Genomic DNA, 20,363 nt, shown 5'->3' on the forward strand with positions numbered 1-20,363 from the left:
ACATTTGGATTATGTCAAATTGTTCCGAACTATACAAGTATGTTGTTTGTGCATGTATACAAAAATAACCTTTCCCCAAATATCAGATGTCACAGAATAACATCCATTCTGTTAGGACACCAGTGATGGGTCCAGCTTTGTTATTAAATGGAATATATCATCTGGGAAGTTGGACTTTGGTTTTAGGAAAAGAAAGCAAATAATAGAAATAGATTTTTAAACTGCCATTTAAAGGGATAGATGTTTATTTCAATAGGATGTGCAATAATTATAAAATTTAACCAATATTTATACAGTACTTTTGTTTCTGAGGAAAATTGCTTGGGGATGTTCCTTCTTTTTCTAAAATGATTTAGATCGGTCTTGGATAATGTGCCTTTTTACTGTGCAGACACTTGGTCTGGACGCCACACTAAGCCAGAACACTCTTTAAAAAGGATGAACATGATTTAAGGCTTTGTTTTACTTACTTATTTACTTACTTATTTGTTAAATGTATACATTGCCCAATTCACTGGATCAAGCCCCTGGATTAAGTCCTATGAACTTTTGTTAATAAAGATGTCTATGTGTAGATATCAGAAATGTATGGGGAAATGAATGTAATACAAGCTCTTTCTCTCTCCTCACACACACACACACACACACAAACACAAAACACAGAAGACCAAGCATTCTACAATTTTAAGATACTATGAAGCTTGCAGGTGGGATGCTAGTCATAGTAATCCAAAATTAAATCAATGCATGTTATTTTAGCATGGTGTGAAAAAACAATTCAGTCTACACAACTTATTTAATCATACTAACATAGTCAGAGAATGTAAGGGTTTGAAGGATTTTTTTTAGATCAGTTAATCAACTCCCTTCTTACTATTGCAGTGGCTTTGCAAACTAGGACCAAATACAAGGCCAACAAATCTATTTTGGTGTTATATAGGCCACAGTTTTATTTGGCAGTTTAGCAGAAAGGGTGAGAAGAGTAAATGGAGATTAGCAAGTCAAAGCACTTAACAAGTAACCTTCAAATAAATTTTGTGTTGGAACATTAGGCAATCGACATTCTACATGGAAATAAAATCTGAGTATTACGTATCATATAGAGCGTGTTAGAGTGTAATGAATAACCAAAATAGTTTAAAATTCTAGCTTTTTGTTCACAACACTGATGCTTAAATAGACTTCCCAGGTGTTCTTGTGTATCTCCTTCCATCACACAAAGAAGGAAAATTAAACAGAAACACAAACACTGTGTTGTATCCCAACTAGCCTTCAGGATTTCTTTCTTCTTTAACTAAAGAAGATGCTAAAGCTAGCTTGAAATTTATGTTTCTCACCTTTTTCAGATGAATTAAGGAAAGAGCCAAATAACAGAAGTGTTGTGCTTCCTCATTAGTCTTACTAGCTTAACCACACCTACTGATAGAAGTTAAGCAAGAATGTCCCAGCAGTGTTTTATCAACACATTGCTTATCGAGAGTTGATAAAAAAAAAATTCTTTGTATCATATTTAAAGAAGACAGTTTTTCATGATGGGAACCATCTTCAGAATTTAAGCCAAGCTAATTATACAGCTTTTCTTTTCTCAAAGAGACTCCTTTTGAGAATCATAGGGCCGGAAGGAAAATGGAATAAATCCAAGCACATCTTTTGTTTCAAGGGAAGAAGCACACATAGTCCTGGTATAAGCTTAAGAACCCAAATTTATTTATTTGCGTATTTCTGCATTTGTTGGATTGATGCCCCATTGTAATTAACTCAATTTTGGCATAATTTCAATCCAAGCCAAGTCTCTTTCCACTTCTGATTTGTGACAACTCTCACAGCATGGCAAAAAACAACAACAATACACAATACTAAAGATAGAGTTTAACTCCAAAGGTGCTTTTTTTCCCCAAAAGGCAACTAAACATCCTTGGTTGTTGTTTTTTCTTTGAAAACATTTTGCTTCTCATCCAAGGAGCTCCTTGTATGAGAACTGAAAAAAAAGCTTCTTGGATGAGAAGTGAAATGTTTTCAAAGAAGAAAACCAAGACAGTCCAGTTGCCTTCTGGGGGGAGAAGCACCTTGTGGACAACCATGACCTGGATAATTGAGAATCTCCATAGACAATTAGATTTTAAACCCACCCAAGCATTCAATAACCTTTAAGAGGTCAAGGAAAACAAAGAATGGAAAACAACATGGCGCCATGTGGCTTCCAAACAGTATTCTCAGCCTATGAATTACTAATGAGTAGACAAAACTTCCCAGTCATATTTAAGGGTAGGGATAACAGTTTAAACAAAGAGGGCACAAAAACAGTTTATCAAGCAGGGGGCCCTGGAGCCCCAGGACCAATCACAAGTGACTTCAAGTCTTCTTTCTGCAACCCTTAACCCCCCCTCCCCCTCCACAATTGCTGAAAAGTGATGATTCAGCTTTCCACCACAGTGAGACAGGAACCTGTGGGAAACGCTCTAATAAAAGTATATCATAATTTTTAAAAAAAAAAGTCAAAAAAGCGTTCAGCTCAACATTTGCAGCCTATCCAGATGGCATGGTTTTTCAGCAGCAAGTTTGCAGGTGTCAGACCCGACATTGTAAATTATGTTTGCCCACCAAATGTTGCCTGCCTCTCTTTTGAGGTGAGTGACAGCTTTCACCACTCAGCAAAGATGGTTGATTAATCAGATATGTGTTGGAATTATCAGCTCTCATTAGAGGAGAGCTATTTTGGAAATATTAAAAAAAAGCCCACATCCAAACCTATTCAGCTGCTTGATCCCAATTGTTCAGAAAGTCAATTTGGTTCTGAGGTTGGACGAGTTGTGTCTGAATAGAATCTTCAGTTCAAATCTTGATGTATTCATTTTAAATAACCGCAGAAGTCTCCTTCCTTCCTTCTGTCCATCCATCCATCTCAAAAGCAACTTCTACTATCATTTGAACTGCTAAAATATTTCCTGAAAAAATTGAGCAGATCCCATTGAGGGATCTAGGCAACAGGAATGGGGGGAAATATCCATTGTCTCCAGCTTAAATTAGACTTGACAAATACAAAAAAGGAATCACTGTTGATTGATTGATGGCAATTGGAATTCATTCATAGATATCACATGTACTGCATCTCTTTACCCCATTGTACTGAACTGATGCAGTCTCCAGAAAAGCATAAAGCCACAACTAAATTCTTGCTGGAGTGAGAGAGAGAGAGAGATCTTCCAGACCTCTGATAAGTGAATAGCAAGCTTGGTAGAGACTTAGGAAGCGTAGCCCTTAGAAGATCAGGAAAGGAGTGATTAAGGTAAGGACTGAAATGACAAAAGGATGAACTAGGGGCAAAACATTTTCAAAGGAGAAATGCAAATCAGACACAGCATTGTTACCAAGATTGTGTCCATTGGCTCCTCTGGGAGCTGCTCCCTGTTCATGCTTGAACTCACGTTTGAACTCCAGTGTAGTTTCTGGTTTATGATTATAGTAGCTGCCTCCCACTGTGAGCCAAGCAAAGCGGGGATACATCTCCATGCATTTTTCATTCGCCAGCTGTGTGACCACTCTGGCTTCCAATTCATCCTTGGTTTGGTTTCCAGTGGGCTTCACGTACTCTCCTACCGTGACGTTTACACACTCACTCAAGAAAGCCTCCCTTGAAACTGGCTGGCTAGAGTTTGGGTGGTAAACATGGGTGGCAAAACGGTGGCGGTTTTCATTCCACCATCGTTCCTCCTCACTGTCATTAAAGTTAAAATACATCTTGGCGATGGGGCTGCCTAAGATGTAGCTCTCAGGATCTTCCACCGGAGCATCCACAACAGGTTCCCCCACTACATATTTCACTTCATCACCCTTTGGCTTCGGGTCTGCTGGGTTGCCACCATGAGGTCTGGAGCTGCCTCCTCCTCCTGGAGAGCTGGAGAAAGTACGATACTGCTCGATGCACATTTCCCTGACCACATGTGTCACCACCGTGGCTTCCAGCTCGTCCTCTGTTTTATTCCCGGTGGGCTCAACATATTCTTTCACTGTGATGTTCACGCAGTCTCTCACAAAGATATCTTGTGGAACAGGCTCAGTGTACTGGGGATAGTAAACGCGATCCGAATAACGATTGCGATTTTCGTGCCACCACCGCTCCTCATTCATGTTGTTAAAGGGGAAATGCAGATTAGACATGGCACGTCCCATCATGTAGCCTCCAAGAGCTCCGACTGCTGCACCTCCAATTGCCGCTCCAGCTATATGCTTCATGTTAGTCTTGGGTTTCTTGGGCTTCCAGATCTTGGAATCATGTCCCCACTGAGGATATTGGGGGTTATATGGTTGGTGTGGGAAATGCCCAGGATTTTGAGGGTTGACCGGATATGGGCGAGGTTGTCCTGGATTTTGAGGGTTGACCGGATATGGGGGATGGTGTCCTGGATTTTGAGGGTTGACTGGATATGGGGGAGGATGTGCCGGGTTTTGTGGGTTGACCGGATATGGGGGAGGATGTGCCGGGTTTTGGGGGTTGACCGGATATGGGGGAGGATGTGCCGGGTTTTGGGGGTTGACTGGATATGGGGGAGGGTGTGCCGGGTTTTGGGGGTTGACCGGATATGGGGGAGGGTGTGCCGGGTTTTGGGGGTTGACCGGATATGGGGGAGGGTGTGCCGGGTTTTGGGGGTTGACCGGATATGGGGGAGGGTGTGCCGGGTTTTGGGGGTTGACTGGATATGGGGGAGGGTGTGCCGGGTTTTGGGGGTTGACCGGATATGGGGGAGGGTGTGCCGGGTTTCGGGGGTTGACCGGATATGGGTAGGCAGGGTTGTATGGAGGAGGATTCCCTGGATTAACAGGGCTATTTGGGGGGTGGGCAGGGTTGTATGGAGGAGGATTCCCTGGATTAACGGGATTATTTGGGGGGTGGGCAGGGTTGTATGGAGGAGGATTCCCTGGATTAACAGGGCTATTTGGGGGGTGAGCAGGATTTTGAGGGTTGACAGGATAAGGTGGAGGGTGTCTTGGATTTTGTGGGTTGGCGGGATTATGGGGTGGATGTGCAGGATTATATGGAGGAGGGTTTGCGTGGCTTGGAGGATGCCGTGCAGGATTATCAGGCTTCTTCTCAGAGTGGACAGGTGGGTGGCGTGCCGGTTTTCTGGTTTTCTCTGCAGGCTTGACAGGTCTGCTAGGCCGGCTTGACTTTCGACTGCTGCTGCTGCTTGGCCTACTGCTTCCTTTTTTAGAAATGGAGACAATCTCTTCTGTCTGAAGCAAAATGAAGAGAATCACGATTGAGCAGGTCAACAGGAACTTCCCCATGACGACGATTCTGCAAAATAAAATGGGGAAGACATCTAGTCTGAGAGAAATGCAAGTATGACACAAATGATACAAATTTGTCAAGGAGAGGGGTGTTTCCCCCAAAATTATCCAAGGCAGAGAGCTTCTAGAGGTTGTGGGGTGCCTCTCCACAATAAGGGCAAAGAGTCAAAAGAGATTGTGAAGCCTCTTGTCCTCCTTAACTGACTTGCTTTGGCAAGGAAATTACCAAAAACCTAGGAGAATTACATACTTCTGGAATCACATGAAATTAGGTAGTTACATAACTGGGGAAAAATAATACAAGTTCATATAAGGCTGATTCTTGAGTGCAAGGTACTACTCTATAGAATACCGTACAAAACACTGTAGAAGAGAAGGGATGAATTTGAGGCACAGAACACTTTTATGATACAATCCTTACATGTACTTCAGTGTAACACATGTGTTTGCCCACAGCCCAGGAATCAATGGAAGTTTAAGGGTTCAAACAGCAAGATTAAAGAAACCCAGCCGGCTTAGAAGAAGGAAGGCAAGGACAAACCACTTCTGAAAATCTTGCAAGGAAAATAGAAGGACTTATTCAGTGCTTTTTTTTGTAAAAGAAAAAGGTGCTGGAACTCACACATGACATACAACCCGCCTTGCCTACCCTACAAGGTTCCATCCAAAAAAGGTGCCGGAACTCCGTTCTGAGCATTCTATGTGGAAAAAAGCCCTGGACTTATTCCAGGCTGTCACCAGATGTCAGCACTGACTAAAGGTAAAGGTAAAGGTTCCCCCGCACATGCGTGCTAGTCGTTTCCGACTCTAGGGGCCGGTGCTCATCTCCGTTTCAAAGCCGAAGAGCCAGCGCTTGTCCGAGGACGTCTCCGTGGTCATGTGGCCGGCATGACTAGACACCAAAGGTGCACGGAACGCTGTTACCTTCCCACTGTAGTGGTCCCTATTTTTCTACTTGCATTTTTTACGTGCTTTCGAACTGCTAGGTTGGCAGAAGCTGGGACGAGTAACAGGCACTCACTCTGCTACGCGGCACTCGGGATTCAACCCGCCAAACTGCCAACCTTCTGATCAACAAGCTCAGTGTCCTAACTCACTGAGCCACCGCGTCCCTGTCAGCACTGACTAGAAGGCACCAAAAAACAAAACAAAACAAAACCTTGCAGACGCCAGATCTATTTTTAGCTCTTGATCCCTCTTCTACTCTGTGTAAAAACTGTGCCTTGCTGAGGCAATGACAAATTGTATGCATTTCTGGATTCAAGATTTTCTTTGGAGAGTTTACTTATATTTTTTCAATTAGATTTAATCTTGATTTTCATTAAGAAATGCTTCCAGAATGGCTTGCATTCAAAATAATGATGATGATAAATTTAGAATTTAGAATTTGAGAAACTTTAGGGGAGAAGGAAAAAGCAATTCCTGGAGCTGGCTTTTCAACAGATTTGGTAAAAATAGGCCTGCTTCATATCCTGTTTTTTTCTTTTCCCCCTACAATGGACTAATGATTTTTTAAAAATGCAAAAGGAAGCCTTTTTATTTTTATGTGCTTGGGCAGCAGTAAGAGAAGTCAGAAATAGGAATTGTCCCTTTCACAAAGACTTCCCATTATCTTTCCTAATTACTTAAGATTCTGGGATCATTTCCAAATGCCCAAACTTCACTCCACGATATCCAGAGAGAACTGACTTTGAGTCTTTCTTGCCAAAAAGGGTCCAATTTGCATCCTGTCTCTATCTTTGTTTGTTAGACCCAAATGAAAGCCTTCTTTCTTGATCTCGGGTTGTCACTTGAACATCTCAAAAGGGAGAACAACAGAGCAGAAATAAGATAAATTGATGCAAAACAAATCTGCAAATTTAGTACACAGCATTTGATCATAATGGAGAAGGTTGTACTTTGACAATAAAGGTTCATTCAGCTGAGGAATTCTGGGAGCTGAAGTCCTCAAGTCATAAAAGGGCCAATCCTATCCTATTTGTCATATGCCTAGTAAGTGTACTGTAGAGCAACTAAGCACTATAGAAAACTGTTCTCCTCAAATTATTTTGCAGGCTTCAGTGCAGATGCTGCCACTGAAATTATTATTTTTTGTTTATTTTATTTTTTTGTTTATTTTTCATATTTCTTTACAACGCATATCCTTCAGAGAGTGGCTACTGGGCAGTGTACAATATAATCAATAAAATTAACATTAAAATCAGAATAAGGTTAAAAAGTGTAAAAATATAAAAATAATATTATAAAATTTCAAAAGGTGAAAAATTCCAAGATGGGGGTTTAGCAGTTGTTAAAACAGATGAGGGGGGGGTCCTTATGGGGCCAACCAGCCCCATAATTGTGTGAGCCTCTGTGTCCCCCGCACAAGGCTAGGCAGTCAAGTTTGGACCAAGTTTTCATGTTAAGTCTTTAGGCTTAGGCAGTTCCTTCAGATACAGGAAGACTTCAGTCAAAGGGACCATAGCTTACAAAACTGGATCCCTGCCTTTCTTCTAAGCTCTAATCAAGTCTCTTTCTCAACTTCTTTCATCAGTCAGTAGGCTCAATAAACTTTGATATTGTTAACGATTTCCTCTATTTTTAAATTCTGCTTCTAGTGTTTTCGTACAATGGAGGAGGAGGAGGAGGAGGAGGAGGAGGAGGAGGAAGAGGAGGAGGAGGACTTCTATCTTAACACTTATCAATTTGAGAAGCAACAACAAACGTACTCAGTGATCCTACTAAATCTGAACTCTGGTAAACTCAGAGCTTTGGCTCCTGTACAACATTTATATTCAGCCACAACTGCATGTTCTCTGTTAACCTGACACTTGTATGTTGCTCTGAGCTCTGGAAGGAATCAGGAGGATGGTGAAACAGGCTGCTTTGTGTCAACTTAAGCAGAAGACCCCTTCTGTATTCTAATACAACGCCATAATGCATAGCACACATGTGCGTGGATGCTCATTAAACAGTCTTTGTTTACTTAATACAGCTACTTTATACAGCTTTCTTTTTACTGTGCATCTTTTAATTCTGAATTCACTGGTTTAAAGACTTGCTTCTTGTGTATATTTTTATGTAAGTAAGTTTATATTATTCCATTGTAAGCTTCTCTTTGAATTCCTGGAAGGCATAACAGTATAGGAGGAAAGGAAAGAAGGAAAGGAAAGGAAAGGAAAGGAAAGGAAAGGAAAGGAAAGGAAAGGGAAAGGAAAGGAAAGGAAAGGAAAGGAAAGGAAAGGAAAGGAAAGGAAAGGAAAGGAGGAAAGGGAAGGGAAGGGAAGGGAAGGGAAGGGAAGGGAAGGAAAGGAAAGGAAAGGAAAGGAAAGGAAAGGAAAGGAAAGGAAAGGAAAGGAAAGGAAAGGAAAGGAAAGGAAAGGAAAGGAAAGGAAAGGAAAGGAAAGGAAAGGAAAGGAAAGGAGAGAGGGGAGAGGGAAGAGGGAAAAGGGAAAAGGGTGGAGAAAAGTATTCAAACAGCTAAATGAATTTAAATATTCCAGAAAAGAACATCTCATTCACAGATCAAAATGATCAATCAAGAGCAGCAGCTTAGGGAAAATTATTGTTTTCCTTAACCTTTAATGTGTTATGTAAACAGTTTTAGGATATTTTTTGTTTCTTTGTTTTCTTTTAAGCCTCTCATCTCAGCGTTTCATTCCCATAACTGCTTCACTAGAAAAATAAACTGGTGGAAGAAGGGAGGTTACCCTTTATATCGCACAACTTGATCGATAAATGAATTGTCTTTCTTCTTTTAAAGTGTAAAGTCATGTTCTTTCGCTGTGACACACTGATTTTGCAACTTTGGGGCAGGATGTCTTTACCAATAAAACACGTAGGCAAGTGTGTCGCAAGCATTAAAAAAAATCAAGAACATTCTAACGATATGGCACAACATGCAAAGTGAAAGAAAATTAATCCAGAAAGTCAGATCTGCTCAAAAAAACCCCAAACCTTTAGCTCCTTAGCTATAAATTTTTATTAATGTAACTGTAACATGAACTTCTGGCCATCATATTCTGAAAAGTTTACCGTTTCTTCTGTTTTCCTTAACCCAGTCCCTGAAATAGTATCTTTGAACATTGAGTAACTGAATTGGAAAGTGAAAAGTGTTACCCTACATGAATATTTTATAACTATTTTATATATTCAGGAAGGACAGTTTAGGAAAACTTTCAAACAATCTGATATTATAAATTTCTAGGATCTATAAATTGTTGCCTATGGATTCTATGAAGCAAGGGAGGGGGAGAATATTAGAGTATTTATTTATTTTAAAATATTTCCCACTCCTCTAATAAATTCGGACTCCAATGACAATCAAAGCAATTTTTTTTCCATAACCACTCAGAGCCTACACTGATATACAAAGCCATGTGATGAATGATTGGGGGAACAAGATATGTCTAGTATAACAAGAGAAGGATTAGGGAAGATATCATAGCAGACTTCCAATACTTGAGAGACTATCACAGGGAAGAATGGGTCAACCTATTCTCCAAAGCACCTGAGGACAGGTGGAAGACGGGTGGAGGATTATTAAAGAGCGATCCAACCTAGATTTAAGGATGAATTTCTTGATAGTGAGAACAATTAATCAGTGGAACAGCTTGCCTCTAGAGCAGGGGTGTCAAACTCAATTTCATTGAGGGCCACATCAGCATTGCGGTTGCCCTCAGGGGGCCGGGTGGGTAAGGCCAGGGTGGGCGTGGCCTACTGGGTGGGCGTGGCTAGAGTGCGTATGGCCTACTGGGTGGGCGTGGCCAGCTCTACATTGTTCGCATCAAAGGTGCCTATGGGGGCCTGGGCAGGAGTGGGACAGATCTGAGGGTCTCTGGCAGGAGGAGGGTCTCTGGGCCAGGGCCAAGGCAGTGGGGGCCGTTCCCTCACTGTTTCCAGGATGGCTTCGCGGGCCGCATGAAACCACTTTGCGGGCCGGATCTGGCCCCCAGGCCTTGTGTTTGACATGTCTGCTCTAGAGGCAGCCACCATCACTGGAGGTTTTTGAGAAGAGACTGAACAGCAATTTGTCTGGAATGGTGCAGGATCTCCTGCTACAAGCAGCAGTTGGACTAGAAGACCTCCAAGGGCCTTCCAACCATATTATTCTATGCTCTATAGTTCTTTGTGATCAACTCCAAATTTTGGGGAAAACTAAGGGCATTCTCTTCCCCTCATCCTTTTTTAGCATCCAGAAACCTCTTTACATTTTCGGCGGCATAAATGGAATAAAAACACATCATGAGCTTCTTTACCGGCTAGGAGTTCTAAATTTGATTTCCTAAAAATTATTTCCCAGCACACAGCAAGGAGGACAAAAAAAAGGCTACATGCTGTCTCATCTTTTCATGAGTGCCAGACCATGTTTAAATTCATTATTTCTACCAAAATATTTCACCACAAGAGACTGAACCCATTAAGTGATTGGGGCTGGGAAGGTGAATCCCACCATCCAAAGTCATTTGGCTCTCATCATATCATGTTGCTTTCTGGTATTGCTTTTAACCTCCCCTAGGTGCTACAGCTCAGCATTGTATTAGTGCATCAGTTGGTTTTTCATATTGTCGGTTAAATTTGTGGCTTTAGGTTCCTACCAAGCCATTCTTAAAATGACAACAATTCACTTGAAAGATCTACCAAGGATTTGTAAAAATAATGCTATGTAGCATAGTCATCCATGGGTGTGGCTAGTACATGGTAGGGAACATACCTCAAAATGGGCTGGACTTTCCCACCTTGTATCATGCACAGTTGTCAGAAACAGAATTATTTAGTAATGCAGAACAACAGCGAATAACGCAAGAAGGCGCTACCAACTTGCTCCAAGTTTCACCACCTCAGAATTAACGGGCAGAACAACTAGGCAGAAAATAAGAAAATCTGCAGTGGATTTGCTCCAAACTATAGATCTATTGATAAATGCAGGCATCGGTTTCATGCCTAATAGAGTTGCTAATCATCGTAGCAGCTCTGTGCCAAATCATGCAAACGAATTGCCACCTTTTGTTTCATTTTGGAATGATATAGGGTTGGACTAGAAGACCTCTTAGGTTCCTTTCCCACCCTGTTATTCTAGGTTCCATCAACCCAGTCAAAACATGGTCTCCCCCTTGAAACTACTTATATATAAATGGGGAAGAGGTGCTCCCTCTTTTCCCAACATTTAGAAGCATCTTGGCAGGCAGCTTTGTAAACACACACACACACACATACACACACCGATCTTAAGAACATGTCTGCATCCCACCCAGAACTACTTTTGAAGTTGTGATGCTTTTCCGCCTCCATTTCCTTTTCATTTAAGAGGAGGTTTTTTTTTCTATCGAAAAGACACTACAGGCCACTATACGGAGCCAGCAGGAACATTCTGCTTTCACTCTATCAAAACACGCTCTGCTTCTCTGTGCTGGGCAATTCCAAAATATAGCCAACTGCTAGTCAAGAAAATAGGCCAGATTAAAGACACCCACCCTCAATTAAGGGCAATCAGAACAGAAGTGCCTGTTCTGATTGCCTTTAATTGCACAGCACCCTCAGCAGAAGTTTCAGATGCTTCCACCGCTTCTCGCTTCTCCCTGGCTTGTCCTCTTGAGTGGGGGAGAAAAAAACATTGCCTCCAGAATTCATCTGGATCCCGTGAAATCATCTTTGCTCCACCAGGCAGTTTATCACTTTAAGAGTTGCATAACATGAATGGAAATGTACTCCTTCCCAGCAAACAAGATTTCTATTCAGGCAAAGGCATTTTTTTTTACCTACATAGGAAACCCGTGGCTTCTCTAACACGGTTGCTGTGTACGCATTTACGCATTTCAGGAATCAATGAAAGAAACTTACCTTTGTGTTGACAAATTGAAGAGAGGCTGTCCAGAGACTCTCTCTTCTCAAAGACGCTGCTCGTGTTCTTTTTCAGCTCTGCAAATCTCCAGATGCTGTGGCTAACGGTAGGTGGAGCATGTTCAGTGCCTATTATGGCCTGTTGTTTATAGCAGAGTCTACGCCATTTGAAAAACAGCCTCTGAACCAACCCTGTTTTCTAGCGGATGGATTAAGAAATGACACATTCTATGGGGCTGTTCCCAGACAGGGCAGGAAACGTTTTAACAGTCCTGGGCACGTAGCCAAGACTTGCAGCCTTGCTTCTGAGTTCGACACACAAAGTGGAAAGGAAAGCGAGAGGTTTTCATTCACCACAAGAAAGAAGTGAGCATTTTTCAACAAAGGCCATTTGGCCTTTTACTGTATTTCTAGGATCGGACTCTTAAGCTTCAGGAAAATCTAGGAGGAGGGTTCGTAAAAGGAGCTGGTAACCAACACAATCTGTTCAGAAACAGCAGCTAAGATCCATCCACTCTGCAAGAGTCAGAAAAGAAATTAAAGTAAGCGCACTCACTTGCTACCACCTCCATTAGCCTCATCCAATCATGTTATTGCAGGTGGTCCTCCACTTACAAAAGTTCATTTAGTGACCATTCAAATGGCACTGGGGAAAAGTGATTTGCCTTCATTGAAAGTGATTTATTGCCATTTTTCCACACTTGCGACCACTACAGCATCCCCACAATTACGTGATCAAAATTCGGACGCTTGGCAGCCGGCATGTACTTGCGACGGTCGCCGTGTCCCAGGGTCACGTGATCAGCTTTTGCGACCTTCCGACGAGCAAAGTCAATGGGGAAGCCAGATTCACTTAACAACCATGTGGCTTACTTAGCAACTGCAGTGATTCACTTAACAACTGTGGCAAGAAAAGTTGCAAAAGGGGGCAAAACTCACTTAACCAACGTCTAACTTGTGGCCCTAAGTCAAGAACTACCTGTATTATTTTATTTTATTTTATTTCCACTTTTGTCTCATATAAGCAGTGCTGTGTTGCATTGGACCTCAGGCTCATTTTATCCAACAATCTGTTCTCATAGGAGTCTCAGCACCAACTGCACAAGCCCAACTAGTCTCTCTGCGGATGGTCTTCAGAGACAGCCATACTAACATCAAGGCTAATGGTCATTCATCTCCACAACTTCTAACTGATTTTGTGGAGGGTAAAGTAGCATGTCCACTTTATTCACCCCATGTATTATTTTGTAATTCTCAAACTGTCCTCTTCCAATTCTCTTTTGGGATTAAAAATCCCAGAAGGCCATTGTCAGGGTTCCAGCAGATGAAACTCTTCAAAGAACTTCGAGGCATTGTTTACCTTCAAGAATCTTTATTCGAGAAGCATAATGTCAGCACCTACATAATCGAAGCCAAAATCTGGATTCCCCTCCCCTGAGCACACAGTATCAAAGCACAATTCCCTCCTCTAATTTACAGTCATAAATCACATTCTCCAATTAGTTTGAAGTGCAGGCTTTCACTTCAGTTCTCCAAAACAATTTTTATCATCTCTTCCTTCGATAACCTTGGTTCCCACACTACAGTATTGTTATGTCTAGCTAAACTCCCATGCACATTCCTTCTCCTCCCCCACCCCAGTATCATCTAATTCTAACTAATTCTAAGAGTAAAACGTAAGAGGGAAAATGGTTTGCATCTCCATATGTTGTCGCATATGTTGACACGGTGGCTCAGTGGGTTAAGATGCTGAGCTTGTCGACAGAAGGTCGGCAGTTTGGCGGGTCGAATCCCGAGTGCCGCGTAGCAGAGTGAGCGCCTGTTACTTGTCCCAGCTTCTGCCAACCTAGCAGTTCGAAAACACGTAAAAATGCAAGTAGAAAAATAGGGACCACTACGGTGGGAAGGTAACAGCGTTCCGTGCGCCTTTGGCGTCTAGTCACGCCGGCCACATGACCACGGAGACATCCTCGGACAAGCGCTGGCTCTTCGGCTTTGAAACGGAGATGAGCACCGGCCCCTAGAGTTGGAAACGACTAGCACGCATGTGCGGGGGAACCTTTACCTTTATGTTGTCAAAACAAAAAACATCCAAAGTTAGCAGCGTTGACAGCCATCTTTCCTCATAGTGAAATTCTCCAGACCCTTCACCATCTTGGTTGCATTTTGTTTTATTTTAATTGGTATATTTTTAAACTTTGTGCTTCTCTACATGGAACACTGCTCATTGACTGTAATAAAGGACAGGTGACTGACAGAGCTGAAGATAAATAACCTTTTTCAGAGATGCAAAACCAGACCAACAGCTGATTCTGGAAGAATGACATTCACTTTTCTTTTTTCCACTGAAGAGACTCTTCACTCTCAAAGTCTGTTTACAAGCTGCTATTTTCCTCTATATGGGAGCATTTTCAAGTGATGTTTTCGGTACAATGAAGTCTTATGTTTTAAGACACATGGAAAAACCTGGACTGCGATTCACAGTGAAAAGGGTATAGGAGCCGTTATTCCCAAATTATGTCTGTGCTACTTGGTATTTTCACATGAAGACCTGATTTTGTTAACCCAAAGATGTTGGATATACTTACACAAGGCATTCTGGTTATTGAATTAACCTATTTGCTCTGTACAGGAAGTCCTTGACTTACAGCCATTCGTTTAACGACTGAACTTACAACAGCAGTGGAAAAAGTGACTTACAAATGGTCGTCACATTTAAAACCATTGCGGCATAGCTATATGATCAAAATTTGGGCACTTGACAAGTAGCATGTACTTAGGACAGGTGTAATGCTACAGAGTCACATGTTTGCTATTTGCAACCTTCCCAGCTAGTTTCCAACAATCAAAATTAATGAGAAAAGACAGATGTGTTTAAGGACTGTGTGATTCATTTAAGACAGGGGTGTCAAACAACGACACGTGACTTGTCGCGACATATCGCAACTGTTTTCCCATTGCCGGCAACGTGGTGGGCATGGTTTTACTATGATGCATCCGGCCCGTGGGCCGGCAGTTTGACACCCCTGATTTAAGAAGTGCAGGGATTCACTTAACAAAGAAGGGATGAGAAGCTGTGAGAAAGAAGATTATTTGGGGGGCATTTGTACTGTGTAATCCTATCTCTGCCACCATCAAGGGGCACTTCTAATTTGTGTTTGTTGTCTTGGACTGACTGAGGAACGTGTTGGTAAAATGCCCCTTAGCAAATTAACATATTGCTTTTGATGTTGGAAGCATTCCCAGAAAACATGATATTTCATATCCAAATTCTCTTACTGTTCCTTGGCAAATCTGAGAAATAGCAACCACAGAGTGAGCTGGGCAGATATTAGTTACTGTATGAAAAATACATTGGAAATAAAGCAATGTGCAAATTAATATTAACTGTACTGAATTGCAGGAAAGTGGAGGAAAGAAAATGGTTGCTGGGAACATCCAACTTCTCTTGCTTGGAAAAAACAAAAACCCTGAGCTTTAATTTCAAAACTTTGTTCCCTTTTTTGTTGTTGTTCTATTACATAATGTACAATCTGCTTATTTAAATGAATAAGAGCAACTGTTTACAAAGTGAGCTGTCTATGGCACTTGTAAATCTTGTGATTATGACACTTATATTGTATTTATTTTTTAAGAAAAGAAAATAGCATTTATCAGCATGATTAAAGATTGTAGTTCTTAAAAATAGAAATTCTCTTAAAATTGTCCAAGTGGGCAGTACTTTTTTTAAGAAAAAATGTATAATCTGTAATTAGCCAGTTTGTATAAAATCTCACTGAAAGAAACATATGCATTCTGCAAAATATTAATAAATGCCCTCTCTCCTGATTTTCATATACTATCATCATTCAAAATACCCAGGGCTACATAACTGCTTTAATACATGTGGCACAAAATATGGCACTCATATCTAGAAATATCATCTTAAGGCATGGCAATTAAACAAATGCAGTTTATTCAAATAAGAGATGCCTGTTCTGTTCCAGCCTACTACCGGCCCTGCAGAAATGTCAGGGACAACCCCTTTTCAAAAGTCAATAGGCTGAAAGTAAGCCAGCCAAATTTATTTACACAAAACAGATCCAAAACAGAGCAAACAGAGCAAAACAAATACAAACCACAACTAAATCAGAAGCTGTTCACATGGTTGCCTTCAGCAACCAGCACCTCCCACACATTCCCCTTTTAAACAGTTTCAAGGCGTGGCTTCTCTTTGCCTCCTCCCAAGGTGCCCCATTGCCTTCCTTTGTTTACTTCTGCTTGTCTGCCTCCTGCTTTGGGCGTCCTTGAACAAGGCCAGCTGTGGGTCATCTTCGTCCAAGCTGTCAGGCTCACACAGCTGGGTCTGAGGACAAACTAGATGGGAGGGGCCTGGCTGAGACCTCTGCGATGCCTCAGAACTGTCCTCTGCAGGCTCTCCAATCCCCTCCTCCTCCTCCTCAGAATTGTCCGATTCAACTGCCGAACCCAGAGGCGGACACTGAATCACAACAATGCCTTTATAGACATTTGTAGAGCATTAAAGTGAGGATGTACAGATTAGCAAATCAAATAAGTACAGTATTGCAAATATTTTCTTTGGGCAGTAGTAGTGGCAAATATTCTACTTATGATTGGCAGCAGATATCCGCTTACCAAGAAAAAGGAAGGTCCCATATAGGTTATCGAGCAGGGGTCTTCAAACTTGGCCCTTTTATGAGTTGTGGACTTCAACTCCCAGAATTCCTCAGCCAGGCACGCTGGCTGAGGAATTCTGGGAGTTGAAGTCCACAAGTCATAAAAGGGCCAAGTTTGAAGACCCCTGTATAGAGCAATCTTGTTTCTCAGAGAGAGAAGTACTTTTACAAGAGGTAGCATTGGATTCATTAGCTCCTCCCCAGACTGAATTGCTTGTTGTTTCAAATGTTTTGGCATCCATATTTCAAACCCAGGCTGCCTTTCTTCTCCATCCGAGATCTAAGCTCTGACATAGAGAGCACAGCAGCCTCCCCAAAAATCAAATGCTGAATCCATAACTGCTTGAATCACCCCATCACCATGGACAAATCGGAGAAGTTTTTGTTTTTGTTTTTTTAAATCCCATTTATATCCCGCCCTTCTCCGAAGACTCAGGGCGGCTTACAATATAAAGCACAAATCAATGTGCTTAGCAATAGCCTTCATTCTATGTATATACCTGCTTATTAGGGCTTTCGCCCCCCCCCCCCCAGCGGCATTATTACAAAGTCAGCTTATTGTCCCCAACAATCTGGGTCCTCATTTTACCTACCTCGGAAGGATGGAAGGCTGAGTCAACCTTGAGCCTGGTGGGACTCAAACCTGCACTAATTGCAGGCGGCTGGTGTTACTTAAGGAGGCATTAGCTCACTGCTCCACCAAGGCTCTGTTGCAAGTATTGTGAGAAGACCATCACATCAAAAAGCTGATGGTGAATACCCCAAAGAGGAACAAATGCATCTCATTCATAGGATCGGCAAGTACAGGAGGAAGCCTGTGGTCCTGGCAGTTGAATGATAGCCCTCTTTCCTGCTTAAAGTCGCCCTTAATCTCCAGACATCACCCCTACCTCCCCATTTCTACATCATTTGCTCATCTCCTTTTCCTCATAACCACTTTTTCCACTCTGTCTTAGCATTTGCTTTAGTAAGCTGTGGGACAGGCCTGGGTGACGCTGCCTCTGGACATCAGGGTGTCCTTGAAAACACCAGGGTGTGGCTCAGCTATCACAAGCAGCTGCAACACTGGCTTGGATGCTTGTGAGCGGAGTTGTGAGTTAATGAATGGGTGCTTGGGCAAAATGGGGTGCAAAGTGTTCCTGCCTAACTGCAGCTACTTTTCACAAAATCAACTTTATTGCCTTATACTATTATGGTTGGAAAAGGGACGCGGTGGCTCAGTGGGTTAGGACACTGAGCTTGTCGATCAGAAGGTTGGCAGTTTGGCGGGTGGAATCCCGAGTGCCGTGTAACAGAGTGAGCGCCTGTTACTCGTCCCAGCTTCTGCCAACCTAGCAGTTCGAAAGCACGTAAAAATGCAAGTAGAAAAATAGGGACCACTATAGTGGGAAAGTAACAGCGTTCCGTGCACCTTTGGCGTCTAGTCATGCTGGCCACATGACCACAGAGACATCCTCGGACAAGCGCTGGCTCTTTGGCTTTGAAACGGAGATGAGCACCAGCCCCTAGAGTTGGAAATGACTAGCACACATGTGCAGGGGAACCTTTACCTTTACCTTTATTATGGTTGGGGATGGTGGAAGTTGGAAGTTATATTCCTTAGCCCCTTGAGGAGCGCAGATTCCCCACCTCGATGTACTTCGTGATCTTGAAATAACTGGTCTCAAATGAATAGTTTTAATATGCCTCTTTTCCCAGGTCCCATGATACAATACATAATACTGTATTCCAAGTTCTCCACATAGCAGAGATCGTTGTAAATCTGTAAGGAATTAGAATGAGATAACCATTATCTTTCTTTCCATTTCTCTGTAAAATTCTAATTAGCTTTTGTGCGACTTATTTACCCGGACTCCATAGGTTTTACTAGTGCTCTCCCCAACCAACCCCTCACATTAAGATCTGTTTTGGTGGTACTCACATTTTAATCTAGCACTGAGTTTTGTGCACTGGTTGTGCACTGGGTTTTATCAGGGCAGAGATATCCCAAAAGCTGGATGTGGTGGATTCAGAACCAAGCTATAATCAGAATAGGATATTGCACAATAACAGTTGCTTATAAACATGTGCAGTTCCAGTGAAGAATAGTGTTATTGAAGTAGACTGGAAACCTTCCAGGACTTCCATTACAAGATTACTTTCCCTTAAATTAGCAGAGTCAACATAATTATTATGCAATATATGATAGGCAGCAGGAGGAGCTGAAAGGTGTTAGAGAAATAAACTGTGTGCTGTAACAGCCTGCTTGTGCCTAGCAAGTTAGCCTATTGCCTTTCATGAGAGAAAAGACCATGTTCTGAAAATGCAACAACCAATCCTGTTGGATCTTTGAACAGCAGAGTTAAACTCTGCTTCACTACAAGTAGCAAAATACTTCGATACTTTGAGGATGGTTCGTGATGGGATTATGGGATGTTTCTCTGGATTGAGCAGAACCCTGGGGTGAGACCACCTCAGTGGTAAGTACATTTACACTATCTCGTTGAAGCCAAGAGGGGTTAAGTGTGGGTGGGGGTTGTGGTCCTTCTTTTGTTGTGGGTCTCAGGTTCACCTCCACCCTTGTTCTATTGTGTCTCTGGATTGTTTGTTTCAGGTAGGCCTGGAAAGAAGAGCCATGGTTTTCATTAAACCGTTAAAGCAGAGGTCCCCAAACTTTTGGGCACCAGGGACCGGTTCCGTGGAGAGAGGCTTTTCCGTGGACCAGAGAGTATGTAGTTTTGTGTGCTGCCTGCATCCCATGGATGGGGCTTTGCTTGTTTGTGTGGACCGGTTGCTGGCATGCCGCGGCCCAGTACTGGTCCACAGACTGGGGGTTGGGGACACCTGTGTTAAAGGGTAGAGCTCTAGGTAAGAATCAAATTTTGCAATAAAGGGTTAGGTTTAGGATTAAGGGTTGGTCCCCTGAGTGAATGTGTGAAAGGTTTTCTTTTTGGGCTCTCCACAGCGCACCAAAACAAGGTGTTGATTCTTACTTAGTTGCCATGCTCTCAGGCAAGAGATGCCAGAATGGCAATGGACATAATATATCCTTATTGGCTATGGAAAATTGTGTGTGGATGCCTAGGCAGACTTAATGTATGGCACTGAATGCCAGTAAGTGAACCCTATTACAGACCTATTATATATAGGGTGTGATGGACAGGGTAAAATATTGGGAATCTGTCATCTGATTCTACAAGAAAGCGAATAATTGACCTCCATCAGGATAGAAATCCAAGCGCATGCACATTTACTATACACACCAGTTTTTAAACATGTTGTATCACTGATGCTTGATAGAAGAAAAAACCTTGGGATTCTCCAGAAGTATTGAACTAAAATTTCCAAGATCCCAACATAAGCCTTATGAGCCTTGGTGGAGCAGTGGGCTAATGCCTCCTTAAGTAACACCAGCTGCCTGCAATTAGTGCAGGTTCGAGTCCCACCAGGCTCAAGGTTGACTCAGCCTTCCATCCTTCTGAGGTAGGTAAAATAAGGACCCAGATTGTTGGGGGCAATTAAGCTGACTTTGTAATAATGCCGCTTGGGGTGTGTGTGAAAGCCCTAATAAGCAGGCATATACATAGAATGAAGGCTACT

At 42.3% G+C, this 20,363-nt stretch overlaps 1 protein-coding gene across 1 annotated transcript; it reads right to left on the reverse strand.

Annotated features, from left to right (window-relative positions):
* Nucleotides 1-1,685: 1,685 nt before the first annotated feature.
* Nucleotides 1,686-12,306, reverse strand: LOC310643811 (uncharacterized protein). Its single transcript, XM_083368394.1, has 2 exons — nt 12,109-12,306; nt 1,686-5,296 (listed from the first exon to the last, which is right to left on the reverse strand). The coding sequence occupies exon 2, from the start codon at nt 5,284-5,286 to the stop codon at nt 3,259-3,261; it is 2,028 nt and encodes a 675-aa protein (XP_083224520.1). The 5' UTR covers nt 5,287-5,296; nt 12,109-12,306; the 3' UTR covers nt 1,686-3,258.
* Between the last annotated feature and the right edge of the window lie 8,057 nt (nt 12,307-20,363).

This window comes from Vipera ursinii, assembly GCF_947247035.1.
Source record: "Vipera ursinii genome assembly, chromosome: 8".
In the NCBI taxonomy this organism is placed as follows: Eukaryota; Metazoa; Chordata; class Lepidosauria; order Squamata; family Viperidae; genus Vipera; species Vipera ursinii.

Bases quoted from the DNA above. Each gene is read 5' to 3' on its own strand.
- LOC310643811 (XM_083368394.1), bottom strand. From the start codon at position 5,286: ATGGGGAAGTTCCTGTTGACCTGCTCAATCGTGATTCTCTTCATTTTG.